The sequence below is a fragment of the Motacilla alba genome, chromosome 2, assembly GCF_015832195.1.
Source record: "Motacilla alba alba isolate MOTALB_02 chromosome 2, Motacilla_alba_V1.0_pri, whole genome shotgun sequence".
Lineage (NCBI taxonomy): Eukaryota > Metazoa > Chordata > Aves > Passeriformes > Motacillidae > Motacilla > Motacilla alba.
Genome location: NC_052017.1, coordinates 124,919,984 through 124,943,447, shown reverse-complemented (window position 1 = coordinate 124,943,447; position 23,464 = coordinate 124,919,984). Strand labels below are relative to the sequence as shown.

The window sequence follows — 23,464 nt, the reverse complement described above, 5'->3', positions numbered from 1 at the left end:
AGAACATCATCTCTGTTAATCAGAGGCTGAAAAATCTTGGTTTTCACATGAAAATCCAGTATTCTCTTGTCAGAGACATTCCCTCTCCTCAAATTCTGCTGCACAGGACAAGAGACACAGATCGTACATGTAAATGTTTCACTACAGTAAAAACTTGTACTTGGCATAAATGATGGAAAAGTTGACAGAAATAGGAAAAATGAATTTAGAAACATTTTTGTTTCAGCAGTTTCTTCACAAATAAGAGATACAGAAATAACAGTATCTAAGAGATTAAATCACAGACTAAATCTCTGTATTTCACATCTATAACTATAAAGCAAGATCAGATTGGGTGGGAGAACAAAAAAATGTAACAGCTAGGTCAGAAGTTAGTTGCAGTCCATCTAGAAGCAGAGTGATACGGGAAATTGTCACCATGCTTTTTTTAGATTAATTAATAGCCAGTAAAAGAAAGAATTCCTCTGGTATTCATACCTTCATGCTAAGTTTACAACCTGAAGGTACTCCAAGTTTCTCCATTATTTGCAGCTTTTAACATCTGAAGATTTATCTCGTAATCTGCTTCTTGCCTATTTAAAGCTACCAGAATCTAAATCCAGAATTTCCTTTTCATTAAGTTTATAGAAGCTGTATAACATATATGTTTGATTTATGTTATTGTATTCATATGCCATATTCCACCTTTTTTTCCTGTGAGATTTATTAATTGAGGACTTGGGTTTTTTTTCTTCAAATTCACTCTTAGGATTCCTTAGGTCACAGTTCATGTCTGGAAGCAGCTGAGAGACAAATCTCTAAATCAGCAGAGAAAACTGAGGGACATAGCAAACGGGTGTATGGCATCAAACAGATGTCTGGCGTATGTATCTTCAGCCCACTGTACTCCAGAAGGGAAAAGCGCTACTTCTCAGGTTTTTTGTTTGACATAAAGAAAATTCCCAGCTGATGTTAAACATGTGCAACATTAAAAACACCATGAGAATGATGGCAAATGCTATTAGCATAGCAGAGCAGACTGCTTCCCTCCTGTGCCAAAAACAGCAGAGCTGACCCCAGGGCTCTGCTGTGGATTATTTAATTCTGAGAATAAGTTTATGGGTGATCAACCTTCCAGCAGTCCATGATTCTTGACAGCTACTATTTTCAGCAAATGCACTCTATATGTTTTTTGGTCACTGAGCATTTTGTTCTTTTTCATATAAAGGCTCCAAGTGTGTCAGAGAGCTGAGTTGATCAAAGTTGATGTGGCTGCAGGGGGCTGGGGGTGATGATGACATATTTCAGCCTCAGTTGCTGTGGAGGACAATATGGAGTTCATACTTGAGATAAGATTCTCTGGGAGCATGTTGAGTAGTCTGAGGTTCAGTGTAGCTCGGGCACACAGGAAATTAGTGACTGAGGGCACAACCAAGTGCTCAGAGCTGAGACTGTGTCAAAATTCTCGCTTTACAGTTGTAGGGGATGGATAACCTGAGAAGCTGTTCCCAAAGGATTTCAGATAACTGAGCATTTCTAGTCTTTTTCAGATGTCACCACTAACTTTCAGCTAGGCCAATCTAACATGAACATGGCATCTCCACAAAGGGGAATTACTTGAATGATGACTTCTTCTAAAACTTATTAGCATAACCATAAAAATTGTCAGTAGTTCAAAAATGCACTACCAGAAGCTTGAAGAATGGATTGCATGTCTTACCACTACCAAAAATATTTTATTTGGAACATAAAGACATACCTAGTACTACACTACCCAAAGACAGACTTCAAACGATGGGTGACAATTTTTTCCAAACCTAAAGCTGCAGCTGTTAATTATAAAGTATAGATTTCTCTGTAAAACTTTAGGCCCTTCAATAGAAAATACAAGACACATTCATAAAATCCATATTTTATTTTGATAAAACCCTTAAAAATATAAAAGAATTCAATCAACTCTACTGTTTACAATATGTAAGAAATATGTAAAACTTCTGTTTACAACATGAAGCAGTAGCCTTATTCCTTTCTCTTCTGAGACCAACAAATCCTTTGTATCCTTCCTGCAATTAGTAAATATTTTTTCCCATTCTGTAGCTACTCACATAACAGGGAAACATTTGAGACCCAATCCTAAGTCTAAAAAAGGGAGTGAAAACATCCAAGTTACTCTCACTTTTCTTTTTAGTGCTGATAAATGCCTTTTTTTTCTTCAATGGTCTGTTTGTGTTCTTTTCTTCAGAAAATATTCAAAAGGCATTGGGAGGCCTTGCAGAATATAATAGCTATATTCTGGGGAGTAGAAAACAAAGAATTCCATATATCTTAAATGAAGATAAAATATCTATATCTCTATGTCTAATTTATTTTTCTAAAACAGCATATAAAGTCAATTCTGATCATGATTTCCCTCATGTTTGTTCATCTAAGGTCAAATGACCCACTGAGGTAAAAGGCAGAGCTTATAAAACCTATTTAAAAATGAATTCAAGGACAGCAGTTATGGAAGATGAATTTGTTAGAAGTACTATAGAGATTGGTGTTAGTTGCTGCCAGTAAAACCTCTAGCTGCCTCTTTCAGGTATCACTCACTGGATTTCATTGTAGTTCTCACAGTTTAAGAGTAAATCTAATTCTATCCTAAGCTACATTGTAAGAGTGGAATGTTCATTAATAAAAATATTTGGTGTAAAATCCCCCACTCATATTCAGGTAAAAAAGGCTCCTGAGAGAAACACCGGCTCAAGTCAACTTATAAAGACAGAAGTTTCAACATATTGCTATTGAGGGGTGAGGTTTTTATTAGATGTTGACTTGATTCTGATTTCTTTGGCTTTCTCTGATTATTCTCTTTGGTCTTGGAATAAAAGTGCAACCACTGAAGTTCACCTATGATAGCAGAACATCAGCCAGCACCTTGACACATTCTATACTTGGGCAGTACTGTGCTCCACAGCGAGATGAGAGGTAAGCAGCATGTGGGTCACACTTGTGCGTGCAACAGTCTGGAACAACAGCTACCCCTGCCTCTTGATTATAAGTGGCAAAAGTCTGATGCTACATGGATACAGTGTAATAATCCCTTATTTTTCCCCACGTGCAACAAACTGGATTTAGGCACAAACAGCTCCCTCTATGCCCTTCCACCTTGCAGTTTTCAGGTTTCAGGATAATTTCATCTTGTGACATTGTGAAATTCAGGAATACCTAATCTACCTGACCTGATCTTGCAATATACAAAATCCCTACTATTTATTTTTAAAAAAAAAACTATCAATCAGTACATGATTGCAGAAGTCAGCAATGAAATTACATCATCCTTGAAATATTTTTTCCTTGAGAACTGCAATGTGAGGTTTATACAGAAGCTAAATGTTATGCTAGAGACCAGAAGAATAATCCCAGAACATCCTATACTGTCAATAATACCAAGGATCTTGCTCAATAATTTGGTGGCAAAATTTGGGCAACTCCTTCACCATATTTGTCCCTTATGATTAGCAGTGACCTCTGTGTATGCAATGCTGATGGCTCAGTGCTTCCAAGCCAATGCACTCAAACCCAGTCAGACCTGTTAACATCAATGAACCTGTGATAACTCCAGACATACGTGCCTGTGAGAAATGACTGCATGGAAACCACTAATAAAACAACACCTATTGGTTAAAACAACTCACAAAAAAATTAAACATCACAAAGTATATTAACTATTAAAATGAATTCAGCCTTTGGTTTCAGAGGGAGCCTACTCTGGATTTACTCCTTCAATTCCTTCTGACTTCTCGTCCCCTTAGAGGCTGGGGAGGCCGGAAGTTTCTCAGCAAGCAGCAGGCGACCTCATCCTCAGCAGTGCTCAGGAGGCTGCGGAATTTGGCCAGCTGTAACCAAAAGAGACATAAGGATCAGCAGAAAACCCTCATGTCAATACTCATGAAAAAGCATGTAAATAATAAAGACACTTATCACTTTTTTCCACCTGAAAGAACAGAACTGTATTTTATTAAGTCATGAGGGGAATGGCAATTTCACCATTTCTATCCTTGTAAATGAAAAGGGGGATGACTATTGAGAAATTATCCCAAAATACATGTCAACATGAAACTGTGCATAAGAATTATTTTTTTCCTTTATTCACACTTTGTCTTCCACAACCTAATCGAAAGCAGGGGAGGTTTATATCTTTTTAGTTGGATTTCATAGTTTGGAGATTCTGAAATGCTTTTTGCCAAAAGATAAGATTATGTTTCTTATCATACAAACATTCTGTGTATGTTTCCTTCTTCAAAGAGTATATTCACAATTAACCTGGAATTGCAGGTGTGGTTCTGCAACTAGCACTTACTCAAACCAGGAGAGATTCCAAATTCTTCCCTTGTGAAGCACTTATTCATAACTCAGCATATGCTGATCTCAGCAGAAACCTCATCAGAGCTCCATGTCTAAACCTTGGGAAATCTGAGGCTGATTTCTGACCTAAGTATAGAATTTTGTTTAATTTCTAATCTTTCCAATAGTTACTATTTCTATATATCACTTTACTTCCTTCCTAGGTTACCAAAAGTAGGACAGCACAAAAAAAAACATTCCATTATAACAGAATGTTTAGTTGCAATGGCACATTGCATCCTAAGGACATTAAGAGCAAAAAATGTCAGTGCTACCTTTCTTCACCCCATTCTGAAGCTAATGTTTGTAATTCAGGGTCCTGTAAGTTTCTAAAAACTTAAAAGCTATTTTAATTTCTTTCAACCTGAAAAGTGCAACAAAAAGCCTGTAGTAAACTCTAAAGCCCTAAAGAAATACAAACTTGAGGAATAAAATTAAATGGTAGAACAATTTCAGTCACAGAGCTGACTGATCAATCACAATGGTGGACATTATTGGAAGCAAACACTTTAGCTGCATGCATGTTTATATTGATAGGAATATAACAATTTCTACTTTAATACATAAGATATAGCTAAAGTTTATGAAAAATTACTAATAACTATCCCTATACTTGACACTTTCCCACACCATGTTCCCTGAGCCTGTTACACGTGGCTGTTCACATTTTAGAATGTATTAATTTCAGATTTACCCATTTATACAGTATTTCACATTTAAGAATGTATTTATTATAGATTCCCCTAAATAAGAAGCTTTTAACCTGAGAAATGGCTTGTCTTTGGAAAGTTGATCCCTTAACACAAGTTTCCAATCCTAGATCCAAACACACTACAGCGAGCCTTACAAAGCCAGATTGAGGGGAGTGAGGAAGAGATACAGATGAGAAAAATACACACATTGAGCAAATAAATTACTTCAAATCAGTTGCAAACTGAAATTTGACATTTCCCAACAAGCCACCCATCCAGGGAAATGTCTTAACACTTTTAGCAAAGACTGAAGTCACCATTTCTGCTGAGTATGTGTTCTCTTCTCAGAAACACCTTACATCTAAGAGGATCAGCCCGCTGGGTGTCACTGTTGCCAAGTCAAGATACAGCATGAAGCTTTAACAAGAAATGCAAATAGACTCTCTTTTGTGTAATCACAGCTTTCCTAAAACCCTAACTTATTACAATAGTATTCCCTTTTCGCAATTCTACTAAACTCATAAAGTTTTATGTATTTAGAATGCAAGAAGAAATTTACTACTTGTCTGCCAGATAAAAATGTCAAAGATGAGGTTTGAGCAGGATATGCAAATAATTAAATCAACTGGAATTCCAGAATGTCTAAGCATCACCAGAACTCTTTTTTTCTTTAAGTTCCCTATTTTTGTTTATGAATTTTTACATTATGTAGATTCTTTTAAAAAATGAATAATAAATAGCTGTTACAGCAAGAAAGGCAACTAGTCAGAATAAATTTGGTATACAAATTTTGGCTTTTGAAAATCTTGTAAGGTCTACAGTGCCAAGGTCTGCAAAAAAACGAAATTTTGGGTGGCATTTACAATTTCAATTCTTACAAAAGCAACATTTTTATAGCAGTGAAAAATCCAAAGATACCTGCTCAGAACAAACACTTATGGGCTCTCTCAGAACAATCCAGATGACACTCTCAAGAAGAGGTGGAACAGTGAGAGAGCCAAAGTATGTCCAGTAGTCCAGGGACTTGGGAAGCAGACAGCTGGGATCAAAGTTTGTGAAGAGTGCTTTTTTTCCCTGGAAAGAAACAAAAGAAAAAGAAATACCAGGGCAATATTATTTAAAAGCAAGAGGCCAAAGTAAACCATGCCAAAGGAGGTAGAGCTTGTTCCCCTATCAAGTGGGCTGGCAGCATCTTGGGTGATGACAGGAGGTCCTCATCGCTGCCCTTCTGATGAATTCTTACCTCAGTGACAGCTTTGCTGTGACTTTCCTTGATGCCAGAAGGACACCATGAAAGGTGTCCTGTTAGAACAGGCTCCCCAAAGTTACAGATGACCATGAGATGGAAGTTGTGGGGAGAAGACAGAAGATGTTCGACTTTCAACATGGTCTCTGTGGGGCTGGCAGAGTAATCCCACAGGTTACTGCCACTTGTTTCCCTCCCCACTCCCCCCAGGAATTACTTCTGCCTTCCCCTGTACTGGATACCAGGCCACAGATGTCTGTCTGGACACCATGTTGAGAGTCTGGCTGATTTCTCTCGCCAAGCAATAGGTTATTTCTCACCCTGTACTTCAGCAAAACAGGGAAGGAAATCTTTCCCTCATCTTTTTTACAGCTTTCCATAAAGTATGATTTTCCCCTGTTACTATCCTCATAGCAACAGATGTGTCAGAGACTGGGTTCTTGAGTAATTAGCCATTTCCTCTGATCTTTTACTGTGTAAAAATATTTTTTTTGGCTACTTAGTTTTCAACTTAGAGAATGCACATAAACTGACTCAAATCAGGTATCAATCGCTAGGGATAAGGAACCATGACGGTGCAGGAAGTAGCAGCCAGGTTTCAAAAAATAAAAAAACGGACCAAAAAATAAAAAATCCCCCAAAAAGTAACTACCAATATCCAGTAGCATTCTTTTAGAAGCACTTGCTCACCTTGATTCTGATGGTGTCCAAGCGGTCCGTAATCTTGTTCAGTTGAGGGTTGCATTCACCAATCTATTAACACCAAAGAAAAAGAAACACTGGAGCTCTACAGAAAAGCAACAAAAATTAATAGAAAAGCAAATGCATAATGAAACTGCTTTATATAACTGAAGTGACTGGAAGATCTGATGCATTTCATGAGTACAAGCCTGTGACTAGCTGGTCCTTAGAAATAACACTGGTAATTAAGGAGATTCACTCCCTTGCTAATAGTATTCTGGCTACTCATAGTAATTACTTCGGCTACAAAAGAATTACAAACTTTCCAGTACAGGGGTATAGAAACGATTTATCTTTCATGTTTTAATATGTGGGATATTAAAAGTTACAGACTAACATCAGAAATTTAAACTGCTTATAACATTGAAAACAATGTTCTGACGTGAGAACATTCCAAACTGAATTTGTGTGCTAAGAAATCCAGTGACACTTCCCTTGAGTCACTGTAATGCAAACTGGAAAGACAGAATTACTGAATTGCTGAAACAGTTCTTTGCAACTGCTGCATGGAATGGCTCTCTAACTGTGCCAGCACCAGTACTAGCTGTTCTCAGAAAGCTGTGTCAGCCACCAGAAACCACAGAATTTACCAAAGCCCTATCTTTTGTCATAGATTGTGAGAATTCCCCATCTGCTTCTTCATGCAGAATTCAATGAAGCTGTTGCAGGAATTTAATCTTGGAGCAGGTAGAGAAGACAAAAAAGGTATAAAATAATTATTAGGAAATTCTCCAGTTTCTGGTTTTGCATTATTTAATTATTATTATTTTCTAGAAGAAATTACCAGCTCAGAAACTAACCATTAAAAAACCATTTAAATCAAGCTGTCCTCCTAAAGGAACACGCTAGTCAATAACAACTTATTGGGATCCAAATAGGGGCAGCTGAAATAAGTTCCGCATCTAATGTTGTTTGGGTTTGCAGACTAGGCAAACTGAAGAGTTTGACTGTTTTGAAAAATATATTAAGCTGATATTTTTATTCTTAAAGGAAGCGCAGCTTTCTATATTGGCAGCTAAACACAATGAAGGAAATATGTATAAAACAAGTATCTCTTTAGCAATACTTACACAAACCACCACCGTTATCTCTCTGGACTTATAATGCAGATTTATTATGAGGGCTGAAGCATTCTCTTCTTACCTTCAGAAATACAGCCATGACTGCTAGTCCATCTGACTGACAAGCTGCCTCAACAAAACTGGAATACTTCTCTGCATTCCAATGGACCACATGAAGCTGAAAAGCAAGAGACACAAACAGCATCAACTCTCACTGAACTCAAGTAGTGGCAAATGAATATTACATCTTTTCTGGGTTTGACACTCTATTTCACTCTTTTGTATGCAGAATCATTCCGTGTTCTTAATGCAGATATTTCATGAAATCAGTAAATACACAAATGGCAAAAGCATTTCCAGTGGCTATTATTAAAAATTTAGCAGCAATCAGCATACCACAGTGCCTGTCAAATTGCTGTTGGGTCCTCGGATTTTGAACTGAGAAGTTAAGACAAAAAAAAGCCAATGGTTATATAACTAGAGGTTTAAAATCCATTTTTAGTACAGCTGATTTTAAAAAGTGATTGGAATTCATGAGGATGTCATTAGTATTTTACTCCTCTTTTTCTTTAATCAAGCTTTCAGCAACATTAATCATCCACATAAATAGCTAGAAAACAGGCAAATACACATTAAACTTGCACTGACCCCCTTTCCCTTGTTTATCTTAGGGGAACATCAGCATTTTGTTTTTGACACTTTTCAAATGTTATTTTCTATGACTACCAGTAGTGACGCCCTTACAAGCAGCTTGATTATCTCAGGTTTGAGCATTTGCATTTCCAACATGCATTATTCTGGAAGTGTCCTGTCATATTTGCTTAAGAAGCTTAAAGGCACTACCCAACCAGGAGGGAAGAGGAAAAGCCTGTGATGTCTATTTCCATGCCACTTAAGTACCTCCTGTTAAATTAGGTTTCCTAATTCCTGACCACACCTCATGACGGGAGCTCCTGGTTTCCAAGAAGTTCCAGGTTGTTCCAGCCTTGAGCGGTGGTCTGACTGCCAAACTGGGAGAGCACACTCATATAGCACTTAACTCTAACTACTTCACAAACATTACTTACTTTCACAAATCCTCAATGGATTAGTAAATCTTATTACACATAATTTTTAGTTAAACATGCTCAGAAGCAGGGCGTGAGATTGGCTTTTCTAAAATTGGTGACCATCTCTTCAGCTTTTGAACTTCAAGAATGCTGAAAAAACAACTCATTGAATGACTTAAACTGGGATGAACCCATGGAGAAAAAAGGGGTCCTTTTGGAATACAGCACCTACAGGACAAGTAAAGTAAGAACAATTTAGGAAAGCTGAAACCTGCTTTAAAGGATTTCCACGTAAAGCAACATAGCTGCATGGTTGAAATAGGGATCTAGAAGTATGAAGATTTTTATTCTAAATATCAATCCTATCTTAACCTCTATAAGTTTCAATTTTCCATGTCTATAGAATGGAACTCTTACTTGGTCTTACTTGACATCAATATTTTAAGCATTTGGGCTCTAAAGTGCTGAATATTACTTGCAGCAATTAATATTGACTGTCATCAATAATAATACATGTCACGTGCATTATTATTAATAATAATACAGCCACGATGATACACATGCTGGCTTATAGCTTTAGAAACCCCTGAAGGAAAGTTGCTAAGAATATTATACACTAAATGAGGAGGAGAACATAATCCTCTAAACCTTTCTCAAGTGCATTAATATCCTAGGGTTCATAGTGTCTGCACTGCTCCTTGTTACAAATTCACAGAACCTATGTTGAACAACTTTTATGCAATTACATTTTTACATACGCAAAAAAGGAAGCAGATACTCTCAGTCAGAAATGACCTTTATTGTGGATTTGGAAAAAAAAATCAAAAAACCTTCAAAAACAACCCAACAAAGAACAAAAATGAAAATTCCCACAGCTACTAAAAGCCCACTCCCACTTCCTCACAGCTTTGCCAAAAAAAACCCCAGAAGGTAACCCTCCAAAAAACAGAGCCCCCAAACAGTGTGAAACACTTTTGGGTACAGACCCATTCTCAATGGCTTGTGACTTCTCTAAGGAATATATCCTGTCTTACCACCGTGGTGTGACTGCAGCTTGTGGAGAGACCTTGATCAGACTGTATGTTGTCACAGAGAATGGAGCCATTGATTCCTTCTGCTTCCTGGTGGGCTTAAGGGCCAAACCTTGCAGTCTTCTTTACCTGTACATTAATTCTTTCTTCAATTCAGCCGATGCTTTTTCTTCAAACCTTGCACATCTTTCTTACAAAGGTGAGCACTGAAAACATCTTCATGTCTCCATCTGAGATATTTTCTTTTGTGTGAACAATATTCAGAAGCCTTGGTTTTAATTCTGAGTTTCTTATCCCAAAGGCAAAGTGACATCTAGAGAGCTTCTTGTGGAGGGTTACCCGACCAACAGGTAACAGGAAGGCTTTTAGACTGGCTAGAAATTCAGAGATATTTTCTCCTTCCATTTGGTTTCTTAGATGGGAAACATATATTTTCTCAGCTAGAAATTTGGGTTTGGTACTTAATGGTTCTAAAGCACCTCTATTAATTCTTTATATTCCATCTCACCTGGTTCCTGTGGAAAACATAAGCCTTTAAACACTGCAAATGTCACTTTTCCCCATTAGTGTTAGAAAACCGATCTTTTTACCTGACCAGTATATCTTATAGCATTTCCAGTAAAATCTGATCACACAACAGTACATATATTACATCTTTTTCTTCTGTAATATTATGCCTTTAATTTGTCCATTTATTTTTACACTTTTTATTCCTTTTTACCCCAGAAAATTCTGATACTGTCAGAATCGTAAGTTTTTAAAGATCTCACTCTCCTGAAAATATTCCATGTTACTTGCATTCACAAAGAGAAATCTCATACTGAGAACTTCCTCTTGCAGATTACTTAAATTCCCCAAAGGAGACAGAGCAGGAGTGAAAGCTCTATGCCAGAGCAGATGGTGCACTTCTCCCTTTGGCACGCCACCTCCACTGAAGCACAGTACCCCATAGACAGCAGCCACCCCACAGACAGCAGACATCCCACAGACATTAAACTGTGGTTCTCAAAGTCATAACCACCACATTGCTAAGCGCACCACAAAATGTAATGTTCCCAAGTCTTGCATAAACTTTACACTACATAGGCCCTAAATCAAATAATTCTGTGGTTTCTCATTGAAGATGACTTTGAAAACATTCTCCAAGGAGGAAACAATGAAAGACAAAGTTTAAAATAACTCTTGAACATTAAGTCTTGCTCTTATCAAGCTCTTGTCTTCTGTACTTCTGTTTTAATCCTTTGCAAAGCTTTCAAAGAGGTTCTCCTTTGAGAAAGGACCAAACATGCAACACTTCAGGAAGACCACTTGCCTTTCAATAAAATGAGGGGAAGGTGAAAAGCAGGAAGAGGAAGGGCAACATTATTCTTGCAGTGGAAAGCTAATCACAAGCTTAGAGGTGCAGATGACTCCATGTAAAACCTTACCTCTGCCGCATACTTCATCCCATCCACCGTGTGCTCAGACCCAGCTTCATCATTGGATCCCCAGTGGAAATGAATCTGGCGCAGCCTGTAGGTCCCACTGAGTGGCCCCCCAGTCAGCACTGGAAACCCAAGCAGAGGAAAAGGCTTCACTGAGAGAACAAGAGCCTCAATCCACATCCTCTAACCTCACACCAGACTTCAGTCTTCGGACTCTCCACTGCTCCTCCTCATAAGTTGTCTCAGATGGCTTTCCATTTCTTGGAAGTGCTACAGAAAGCCTCACCTGTCAAGGATATGACTACAAAAATTGCATTTATGGGCAGATTAGTGGGTTATGGCCCACTAAAGGGTATGCTGTTATTGTCAAGGTTGGATATTTCTCAGAGAATGGGAAAATACTTCTATTTTTCAACACTCTGGAGTTTCCTATCTTGATTATAATCAAAAGAATCACTAAGAAATTAAGCTCAAAATATAGGTTTTGTGAATAAGGAGCAGGATCATAAAAATTTAATGTCAGCAGAATTTATTTTCATCTTTGAAATTTGGTGGAAAATAGGAGGAGCTTAAATTTTCAGGGCTCTTTCCTTCATTTTCAACTAGATTCAGTTATATCAGATTTAAGCCTGAGGAAAAGGAGCTTATATTAACATAAATAAAATTAAATCCATGCCACATGTGCATTGTACACTGCAATATTACTGACAATTAGCCAGGGCTGGAAAGCATGTCCTATGAGGAGCAGCTATGTACTTTGGGTTTTGCTAGTTTTGAGAAAAGGAGGCTGAGGGGTGTCCTCACTGCTCTCTGCTTCTGTGGAGGGGAAGCAGAGAGGGAGCTGCAGGTCTCTTGTCTCAAGTATCCAGAGACAGGACTCATGGGTAAGGCTCAAAGCTGTTCCAGTGAAGATTTAAACTGGATGCTAGGAAGCATTTCTTTACCACAATGATGGTCAAACACTGGAACAAGCTTCTTAGAAAGGCTGTCAAAGCCCCAGGCTTATCAGAGTTTAAGAGGCATTTGGACAATGCCCTTAACAACATCCTTAACTTTTGGTTAGCCCTGAACTGCTCAGGCAGTTGGACAAGATGATCGTTGCAGGTCCCTTCCAACTGAAAGAGTCTGCTCTATTCTATTCTATTCCACTCTATCCTATTCTTTCTATTTATATTATGTTCTGCTATAATTCTATTCAAACTAACACATATATGGGTAGGCTTTTCATTATTTTGCTTTTGCAAGCACTGGTAATTTTCTTGTCAGACTTAGAATCAAAATATCTCTTCACAGAGCCTGGAATGGGAATTAAACTCAGAGAGATTCCTTATTCACAGCAAAACACGTCACTCGACTCTCCCAGTTCTGTCCTCTGAGTGTTTGGGAATCAGTCTGGAATAGTTTACTGGCTCAGTACAGAAATTTTAAGGGGAAATGAGGGGAGATTTAACCAGATGTTTTTTAAATTAAGAGCGGAAGGGAGGACAAGAGCAATTTTTTCTCTCTTTTAGGTATAGTGCAAAACCTACACTTTCTTAGGAACAAAATACACCAAATAAAGATGAAAGAAGAATTTTTAAGTTGCCTATTTGCTAACAGAAGTAGCTTGGATAGTGAAAAAGAAGTAGGACTGTTTATTCTGGGGAAAAATATTTAACTTCCTTAAAGTTTCAACTCAAAAAATATGCATTTACACAGCCTATAAACTTAGGAAACAGAGGAGATGGGGCAGTGGCACTTCTAAATTCTTTCTTTTAAGGACTATAAACTTCGATGCAAATGATCCTAGAAAAGTGTAAAGATCAGTGTTCTAGCTGGCTGAGGAAAAACTATTATGTAGAAATGCACCAGCATGAAATACTTATACTGAAAAATGTGGAAAATGGCCTGTTGATCTATTTGTGCCACATCACACAGTGACGGTAAAACCATTTCATTCCAACAGTAATTAAGGGAGAGGGTAGTTAGAAGCTTTTAAGGCAAATATCAGTATCTTGAATTTTGAAAAGTATTGGAAGAAGATCAATAGAGCAATTTCAAAGAATGGAGCTAATGTGGTACCAAAGAGCATAAACAGACTTACACAAACAGTTACAGACTTGACAGCCCAGTTCCAATGTTGACCAAAGTGAGGAAATAGTTCATATGGGAGTCAGTTAATAATGCATTAGAAGATGCAAATGTATTTAGCACCAATTAATTTGATTTTTTTTCATGAAACCAACACATAGCAGGAGTTCTTACTTCACAGAGGTGCCCCAGAAGCCAAATTTGGGCCCTAGAAAATTCAGTATTTTTTGAGCAATGACCTGAAAGAAAACAAAAACAATACTGATAAAGTTTGTCAGTGACAAATATTAGAGAAAATAGTGAATTATTCAATTTATGTTTGCGGACTGAAGAATCTGGTCCATGCATAGAAGACATGGAGTCTACTGAAGGAGACTGTGCATTCCATCTGTTAATTATCTGATCAACATCAATCAGTGCTTTGCCATGATATGAACTACATCCTTGGAGATATGGCCTGGAGAAAGCAGTAAGAGGAGGATCACATTACCATTGCTTTGGTACCAGGGGAAGCCTAGAGAAATATTGCTCAGGCCCTGTCACTTCATGAAAGGAGTTAAGAGAATGGAAGAGGTTCTTGGTGATTTCACATTCATTAACTTTTTTTCTTTTAAACTGTGATGGTAATTAACAATTAGAACAACTTACCAAAGGCTGTGGTATGTTCAGCATCGCTGGAAAATTTGAAATCAAGATTGTATATTTTTGTAAGACATGTGCTTTAGTTCACCAGCATCTACTAGGCTCAAAGCAGAGATTAATTCTGGGAAGTTCCGCAGCATCTGACACAAGGTCAGACTGATCATTGATGGTCAGCTGGTGGCTTTCAGGCAACATCCAATGTTGACAGAAAGTTTAAAACTAAGACTGTTCAGGAAACAAAAACATGGTGATGTCTCCATCTACGTCTCTCCTTCTTGCCACTATGGGCTAATAAATCCTCAGGACTAAGGGGTCGTCAAAAAATTAATCTCTCTCTGGCTTTGATACTTATGAAAGCACCATAGGGTCTTGAATCCTCAGCTAAGCCTCACACAGCCACAAAATGATTTTATTGCTTGAAGATTCTGCACTCCTATAGCTTGAAGAGGAAGCAGGCTGTCTTGCCCAAAATCCAAGAGAAGGTTTCAAAGATGAAGGCAGTAACATTACAAAGACTATAATACACTGCAGAACTTCTAAATAAGAATTATTGTTTGCAAAAAGGCAAGCTACTTACTCCTGAAAAATACTTGGGCAATAATACTTTTCAGAGAAGAAAAGGGATTACTTGGAATCTATTTCATTTGTTCTGTATTGGCTCTTACTTGTCATAAGAAGTCCGAGTATAGGTCGTAAAAAGGGGAAAAACATATAACCAAACCTGCAGCTAAATTCAGATAAGAGATTTGAGTGATTTGGTTGGAATGAACCTGTAATGAGACACAAAGGATTCATCTGCAGTGAGAGAGAGAGAGCAGCATTTGAAAAATTGTACACAACACTGTTCAAACAGGGGGCTGGCACTATCCAGCTGGTGGGGGTGGATCAAACCACTCCTGTAAGTAGAGAATCCCAACACTTTCTGAGAAACACAACCTCAAACTTGTGTCCAAATATGTTCCCACACTGCATCATGCTGAAAGTCAGGATTAAGGAATCTCTGATCCAGAGGAGCAAAGCCTTACTGTTTATAAGGAGTTCATACCCAGCAGTGAGACGTGTCCAGGCTGTAGGCATTCTATTTAGGAATTGGTGGAGGAAGTTACAGCACAAGAGTAAAGGAACAAACCTGATTTGTTGACGGTGTCATCAAACTCCACACTGGTGGAGTGCCCGTTGTTAAGGATGATTTTAGCAGAAGCTGGATCATAACTGGGATTTAGAGGACGGAGGGAGGGATCATACTTGGTTTCCTCAGTTTTGATGTCGATGGGTGACTGACGGTCTCCATTAGCAACAGGAAAAACCTCCTTCCAGTGGGCAGGCCCTGCGATGCATTGGAGGAGAAGTCTAAATTGCTGACAGCACCCTCATTCTTATGAAAGAAAACTCTACTGGAATTGTCCTCATCTGCATCATTTAAATTCAAAAAGGATGCATCAGGAAAACACAGATCAAAACATTCAGCTACTTTTGTTGCATCATATTGCAATAGCAGTTCTTCAGAACCCCTCATGTACCTTGCATGCACCTTTAAACAAGGCCACAGTATGTAGGTAATTATTCCCAGGTAAGACTCAGCTATGCACAAGACACATACAACAAATGCTCACTCAAATCAAGCATCCTCTATCCAACGGGCACTATGTCCCAATAAATTTTTGACATGCCATTTTTGCCTAATATCATGTCTCAGTGTGTCTTAAAGGATTACCTCTTTTCTATGCAAATCCCTGCATTAAGAATTTTTAATGCTCCGTTCATTTGCTGCAAAAGACCTGAGAACACATCTTCCACTGATCACTCTGAATGAGACGGGGAAGATGTCAAGAAAGATGACTGGTGATATCAGAAAATGCTGAGTGCTTCCTGGAGCCTGATGGCAGTGCCTGGAACCTAAACACTGCTGCATGCCTGATCACCTCCTCCCACCAACTGTGCTCATCAGCTGTCACAAGGAAGAGAGACTGACACCCGTTAATCATGAAGTGTCCATGCACACAGGCACACATACACACACACTAGCGTAGCACTGCCAAAAACAAAGAACAGAAACACTGAGGACAGTGGTGCCTGCATGAGGTTTGTATTTCTACTGCCTTCAGCTGATGATAGTGGATCTTCTAGATGCAGATGCAGTGCCATTGACCTGACTTAGGTAGAAATTATAGGACTAAAGAAGCTGTTAATCAATACTAGTCATCTCAACCTTACTCCCTCCAAGCAGGCTAAGCCAAAAGTCAACTGAAAAGCTAATAAATCAATAATATGGATATGAGCAAAAAGCAAATAACATCCTAAAACAGTAAGAAAAGTGTCACTGATGTGTGAGTTATCTGTTGTTACCTACTAAGCATCAGAGAGTTCCCCATAATTCACAATAAGAGTATATGTGCCACTGTTTAACCATATTTGGATAAGAGAGTAAAGAAAAATTTGAACAGTAAGTTGCCTGGGGAATATATTCTATAAAGACAGAAAACATTCCTTAGGATGGAAAGGAGGAGAGAGCAAGGGGAAAGAAGAAAGGAAAAAGATGAAAGTCTGCAGGGCAAACAATCATTCGGTATTAAAAACACAGAACTTGTTTTTCCTCCAGGCTTATAATGGATAAAAAGCATAATAAATCAATTGAGAGATTGGATATAAGAAATACTTAATATGAGCATCAGAACCTAGTCAAATAAAATCTGCATCACTGAAAATCCTCATAACTAACTCCCTACACTTAAGGTAACTGACCTCAGTGCAAAAATTGGGTTTGGGTCTTTCTGGATGGCTTAACACTTAAATAAAAATGATGACAAAAAAGGATGAAAATGTATGATGCAGTGGTTAATAGCCTAACATCAAAAATTGTTAGATTGTTTTCTCTCCTTGACTTCAATAGAAGTGAACACAGCTCAGAAACTCACAGGTGCTAAAAGCACCCATCCACCCCAACAGTAAATCAGGGAGGAAGAGCCCACAGCGCCGGGGGCTGCAGCTTGCACAGCACCTGGGCAGAGAATGATTCTCCTCTGAGCAGCACTGAAAAACAGAAGTGGGAAAAACTTGTAAAGAATAGCCTAAGACTTAAGCCTCAGAACAAAGGCTTTCAGTCTTGATTTGTTAAAAAGTACTTTTGTTAATTACTTCATTAACTAAACTCAATAAATAAATAGTTTCTAAGGCAAAAGATAAAAATCCTACTGGTTTGAAACATTTAACTGTTTAAACTTAATTCCTCTCAGTTCACGAATGGTCATCAAAGCTATTCAGTATTCTAACGACATACAGTTTAGAATATAATTTTAACTGTGTTTAGATCCTAATACCCTGTAGTTAGGGATGCAACACAAAATTTTATTTGTAAGAAGCCCCACTCCATAATTTATACCTCCCTACCATGATTTGGAACTCCTAGAACAAGTTTATTTCTGCTTAATTTTAATAATTCTAATACGCCTTAACTGAGAAAAGCCAAAAATATATTTATGCGTTTAACTACTTTGTCTCTTATTGCTCTGTCTCAGAAATAACTATAGTTATTTGAATTAAATAATATGGATGACTTGCATTCAGAAATAATACAAAGTTGCCAAAAAGAGAACCCAAGGCCGTGATTCTGTCACTAGCTAATTATTTAACAATAGTATTCAGTTCTAAAATTACATTATTGCTGGTTTGGCACTTGTTCATGGCTCAGATGATGAAAATACTGGTTTGCTATGGTGATTAAACATCTACCGGTAACCAAACTACCAGACATCTGGCCTTTCAAAACACACAGGAAAGTAACAAGAAACTTCAGCTCGTTTTATACCACCAGGTTATATCAACAGGTATTCCTTACTAGGTAATCTACCAGCAATCTAGTACAATTATCATGCTTTTGTCCCCCGAGGAAAACTGTGACTCAATTAATTTCTACAGACCCCAGCCCAATGCCAACTTTGTCCATGACTGTTGTAAAAAAAAAAAGTCATTACTGTTGAAAGAGATACTCAAATGCATGTCATATAATCAGATTTAAGCCAGCAGGGTCCCCAGGGTGAAAATTTCTTCTGAATTAGATGCCTCCATATTAAAATAATGTACACTTCAGTTTTCTAAATATGCACTTTCAGACATATCCAGGGAGCATAACTTATTAATTCACCTCTTTTCATTTTTTTCCTTTACTGAATGAAAGTGATTAATGTATCAGTTTTTGAACTTATGAAATCCTCTCCTGCTGTTGGGAAAATGTTCTCTTGCTAGAGGCAATTTTCTAGTAGCTCTTAACAATCAAAGCTATTGTGACTGAGATTTATGACAAAAAACTGAAACATCTGCTCTGAAGATTTCATGCCTTTATTTTGGACACAACATTACCACAGGCAATGAATTGTCTGACACTTTTAGGTCAGGCTATTGCTGCACATACCACTCACCAGCATTGCACACAGCCAATTCATGAAACAGGTCTTACAGTGAAGGCAGTTAGAAATTTGTCAAGAAACAGAACTCACTATAGCACCTCACAGGGCTGCATTTTGATCCATGAAGCTAAAGATTACAAATTTCATCAACAGGACAACTTGAGACAAGCCCAGTGAAGACGCTGAAAGATACAGTTGAATTCCAGTGAGCCTCCATATGAGCATAAATGGAGCATGTACAGGTGAAAAGGGATTTGAGTTTGGGTTTTTTTCACAGTTATTATATATAGAAAATTCATTATTTTAGTATGGTCTGACCTTGACAGGATCACATCCTTGTTTATTTCTAAAGAGAATCCATTCCCCAGTTTATCAATCAGAGAGTGTTTAATTTCATAAACTTAGGTTTGCAAGTAATTTGATTGCATATAAGGCTACAGTAAGATGAGCTCAAACAAAAGCAATTAAAAAATTATTATGCATAAAATTAAGCACCCTTTAAAAAGCAGATATTGAAATGATGTAATTATTCTCAGTAAGAAAAAATGTATAAGGAGTTATGGCTCAACTGAAGTATCTTAAAGGTCGTTTGCAATCTAAATGATTCTATGATTCTATGAATTAATATCCCTTTTATTTACAAAATGCCTCAGCATTACTGTAGTAACTAGATCAAGAGAAATTTTTGCTGTAACAGACAATACATGTAAATAATTATCATTATTTTATTAAACAAATAGTAAACTGAAGTCAATTGTTTTCCCACTGTGGTCCCTTCCAACCTTACTCATTTTTTGCTTTGCCTTTTAACTAAAGCAATTCCCCTGTAAACGAAAAAGGACTCAAAGGGCAAGAATATTCCCATCCTGATAGGAACCTTGAGCAACAGTGAAAAGCATGCATGATACCACACTGAAGCCAATGTTTAAGATTTCAGTATTATGCCTCTACAGATAAGCAACATAAAAACTGTGAGGTAAGAAAAGTGGAAGAAAGAAAAGGCCAAGGTTTTCACCAAAATAAAATAATGCCTTCATGCATTTCAGAAATAGGTGCATCAAAGTAACCGAGAACTTCTGCATTAGGTGTGTGTGACAAGATACTGGCAGCAGGGAGGCTGCAGCTGTGGCTTCTGCGAGAAGCTGCTGAAGCTTTCCCCATGTCCAACAGGGCCAGTGCCAGCTGGTTTGAGGATGGACCCACTGCTGGACAAGGCTGAGCCCATCAGGGACAGCGCTAGCATCTCTGGGTAACAGATTTAAGACGGGGAAAATTTTACAGCCAAAAGAGAGGAGTGAGAATATGGAAGAGAAATAGCTCTGCAGACACCAAGAGGAAGGGGAGGACATAGTCCCAGATCCTGAGCAGAGATTCCCTGCACCATAGATAAGACCATGGTGAGGCAGCTGTGTCCTGTATGAAGGTCCACAGTGAAGCAGAGATCCACCTGCAGCCCATGGAGGGTCACAACTGGAGAAGGTGGGTGTGTCTTGAAGGAAGGTATGACCTCATGGACAGTCTACAGTGGAACAGGCTCCCATGGGAAGCTCAAGCTGGAGCAGGTTTGCTGGCAGGACTTGGAGCCCCCGGGGGAATCCACGCTGGAGCAGTTTGTGAAAAACTACAGCCTGTGGGAAGCACTCATTGGAGAAATTCATGGAAGGCTGTTTCCATGGGAGGGACCCCATGCTGGAGCAGGGGCAGAGTGTGAGTAGTCCTGCTGCTAAAGAGAAGGGAGAGGCAGAGACAACATGTGATGAACTGACCACAGCTGGTGCAGGAGAGGACATAGAGAAATCCTATGGAGTGAAGGAGTGAAGATGGGCCTGGGATAAAGGAAGGGTTGGAGGGAAGGTGTTTTATTTTCTCATTACCTTACTCTGATTTGATAAGCAACAAATAAAAATAATTTCATTAAGTCTGTTTTGCCTATGAAAGTAACTGGAGAATTCTTAATCCCTGAGCCTTTCAGTCTGTTTTCTCTGCCCTGTCCAGCTGAGGAGGGGACTGGTACTGTGGCTTTGGTGGGCACCTCATGTCCAGTCAGTGTCAACTTCCAAGTCTTTGAATTCTTTACCTAACAGTGAGCTAATGTCCTTAAACATAGATATTCCATATATGCAGACACATATGTTTTAATATTTGCCAGTTTACTTTATGCACATAATGATTTATGTTGCGACTGTGGCAAGTAGTACTTGCAGAACTCAGAGGGAACACAGATACACAGATATCTTTCAACTCTTCAGGCAGTCAACCATACTATATAACTGCACCACATCTAATTTATTTCACTTTATTTCTGTCTGAATTGCAAAAGGAATCTTAGTTTCAGAGAAACGATTTTCAGGGCTACAAAGGCAAAAAAATTTCTCAAGAATCAGAGCAATTTCCTTCACCTGCTACTCAATCAAACAATAATAATAAACAAAATCAGTAAAATAAATGCAGTAGAAGAGAAAAAGCTAAGAAATAAAGCGGATGCTAGGGAAGAGCACTGAAATGTTCGATATCCATGCCTCCCTCCTCTAATCTCCTGTGAAAGGTGTGGTGAAGGGCATGAACTATGAGGAACTATCCACCCTACATCTGCTGTGGGCCTCCAAGAAAGGAGTGAAAGGCAAACTCCACCTCAAATATGCCACCAGGCAGGCAGTAAATAGAGTTTTATAGGAGAGACAGGGCCTCAAGCATGGTCCAGGGCCACCCCAATAGAAATTCTGGCGGCCTCCCCTCTCTATAAGTTGAGAATAGCAAACAAGAAGAGATAGGATAAGGGAGGGAAAGTGGACTTCTTATCTGGGCAGTGCAGGTGAAGCTCAAAGCACAGAAACGTATGGAGAAAAAAAAATTGAAAAACAAGACCCATTTACGTCTTCAGGGGAGGGGTAGGGTAGACTGCACAACAACAGATAACACACCCAATCATTGCAACATCCCTGTGATCCACCACCCAGTTTTTCAGGAAAAGTACATCCATCCAGAAAAGATGGAACAAGAGGGCCAGGAAGGAAAGGTAGTACTTGCACAAACAGTATTCCAAAGTCTAAGTAATAATATACACAAAGCATATTCCTATAGGCATTAGTATATGCAAATATATAGCTGTCTCTCTTTACTGTCATAGCATTTCATTTCTTTGTGTACAGACAATATAAGATATTCCAGGTATTTTATCAGAGTTGAGCCTACAATTTACAAAAACACTTTAATTTCTACTTGCATGACTTGTGAGACCGTCTGCACACTGGAGCAGCGTTTGCATGACTGAAGATGCAAAACAGAGCCAAGTCTTTGAGCCTGCTGATGAGCCCATCTTGGGACTTCAAAGACTGACAAGATGAAGGAAACGACTGAACAACTAAAATCCAAAGCATCTTTTCTTAGGTGCATGGTTACATATTTAAATAACCCAGTCAAGTAACTAGGATTTCCCACCGTGTAGTAGAAGCACAAGAGAGCTGGAATCAGAAAAGCAATGCTGGTACGGCAGTTCCGATCAGTGCAGCTGTCAACCACGTACTCGATCTGTGCACGCACGCAACTGTTCAGCTAAACGAGCGAAAGAAATCCCAAGCGGGAACGCGGCAGACCCGACCCGGAGCCAAGCCCGGCCCGGCTCTGCAGGCGATGCCACACGCAAGGACACCTCTCAGCCACCTGCCTTGCAGAATGCCGAGACAAAAATCGGGTCGCTCTCACGCTGCAAAGCATTTCACCTCTCCCAGCTCTCCCGAGGGCGCGGGAGCTGCCGAGCCCAGCAGCTGGAAGTGCTGCCCGCCGGACCCCGCTGGCCGCCCCGGCGGCCCCGGCCGCGGCTCCCTACCGTTGTGCTCGTCGTATCCCCAGTGCAGCATGGCTCTGCTCTCCTGCCGGCACGGGACGGGACGGGACAGGACAGGACGGGCTGGGATGGGATGGGATAGGACGGGCTGGGGCGGGAGAAGCGGCTGCGCCCGATTTGAAGGCGACGGGCGGCGACGCCCCGATCCTCGGGCGCTGATAAGGAGACCTGCAGCGCTCCAGCCGCCTGGGCCGTCCGTGCCTGTTGTCGCCCCAAGCCCCTCGTCACCCAGGCTCTCCCCAGCCTCCCCCCAGCACCGTCGGGGAGGCCTGGGGGGACGCAGTGCCATCTCTCAAGAGTCCGCTCCAACAGAGGGAAGGGGGCCCCACCAGTCCCCGTCCCGCCACAGCACGAGTTGTGCGGCACGGAAATACGGCAGTGCCTATTCCTGGGGTCACCCCCGCCACTCCCGAAAGTAAAGCCAAGTCCGCACCGCTGCATCCCCTCCCGTTTTTCTCCCAGGGGTGTAAACCCAACTCCCTTAGGAACAGGCTGCAGAAAGATTTCACGTTTTCCCAAGCGGGGCCGTGAGGCAGGAGAGTGTCCCACAACCCACTGGGAATTTATCCAAGCGCCGCGTGTGCCGGGGGCTGCCCGTGGACAGGCGCTTGTGGCAACGCGGAGCTTTGAACTCAGCGCTTGGGCTGAGGGAGCGCGCCAAGGAGCCCTCAGCCTTCCTGTGCTGCAAAAGCTGACTGCGAAAACGCGGAAGAGGCAAGCAGGGACGGGGACCGAGGCTGACGCCGGCACCGGACCGGGAAGGGACAGGGACAGGGACAGGGACAGCGCCACTCCGCCAGTCCCGCTCCCCGCTGCGGCTCCACAGCGCCCACCCGAGGCAGCGCCCACCCGAGGCGGCGCACGCCCCCTGGCGGCCCCGCGCGGCGCTGTGCGCC

At 40.0% G+C, this 23,464-nt stretch overlaps 1 protein-coding gene across 1 annotated transcript; it reads right to left on the bottom strand.

Moving 5' to 3' along the window:
• Positions 1-1,871: 1,871 nt before the first annotated feature.
• On the bottom strand, positions 1,872-22,878 carry LOC119698176 (carbonic anhydrase 13-like). The gene is made up of 7 exons (XM_038129817.1): positions 22,551-22,878; positions 15,451-15,648; positions 11,613-11,731; positions 8,188-8,283; positions 6,994-7,056; positions 5,976-6,131; positions 1,872-3,857 (listed from the first exon to the last, which is right to left on the bottom strand). Exons 1-7 carry the CDS (start codon positions 22,855-22,857, stop codon positions 3,744-3,746), a joined length of 1,053 nt encoding a protein of 350 aa, XP_037985745.1. The 5' UTR covers positions 22,858-22,878; the 3' UTR covers positions 1,872-3,743.
• Between the last annotated feature and the right edge of the window lie 586 nt (positions 22,879-23,464).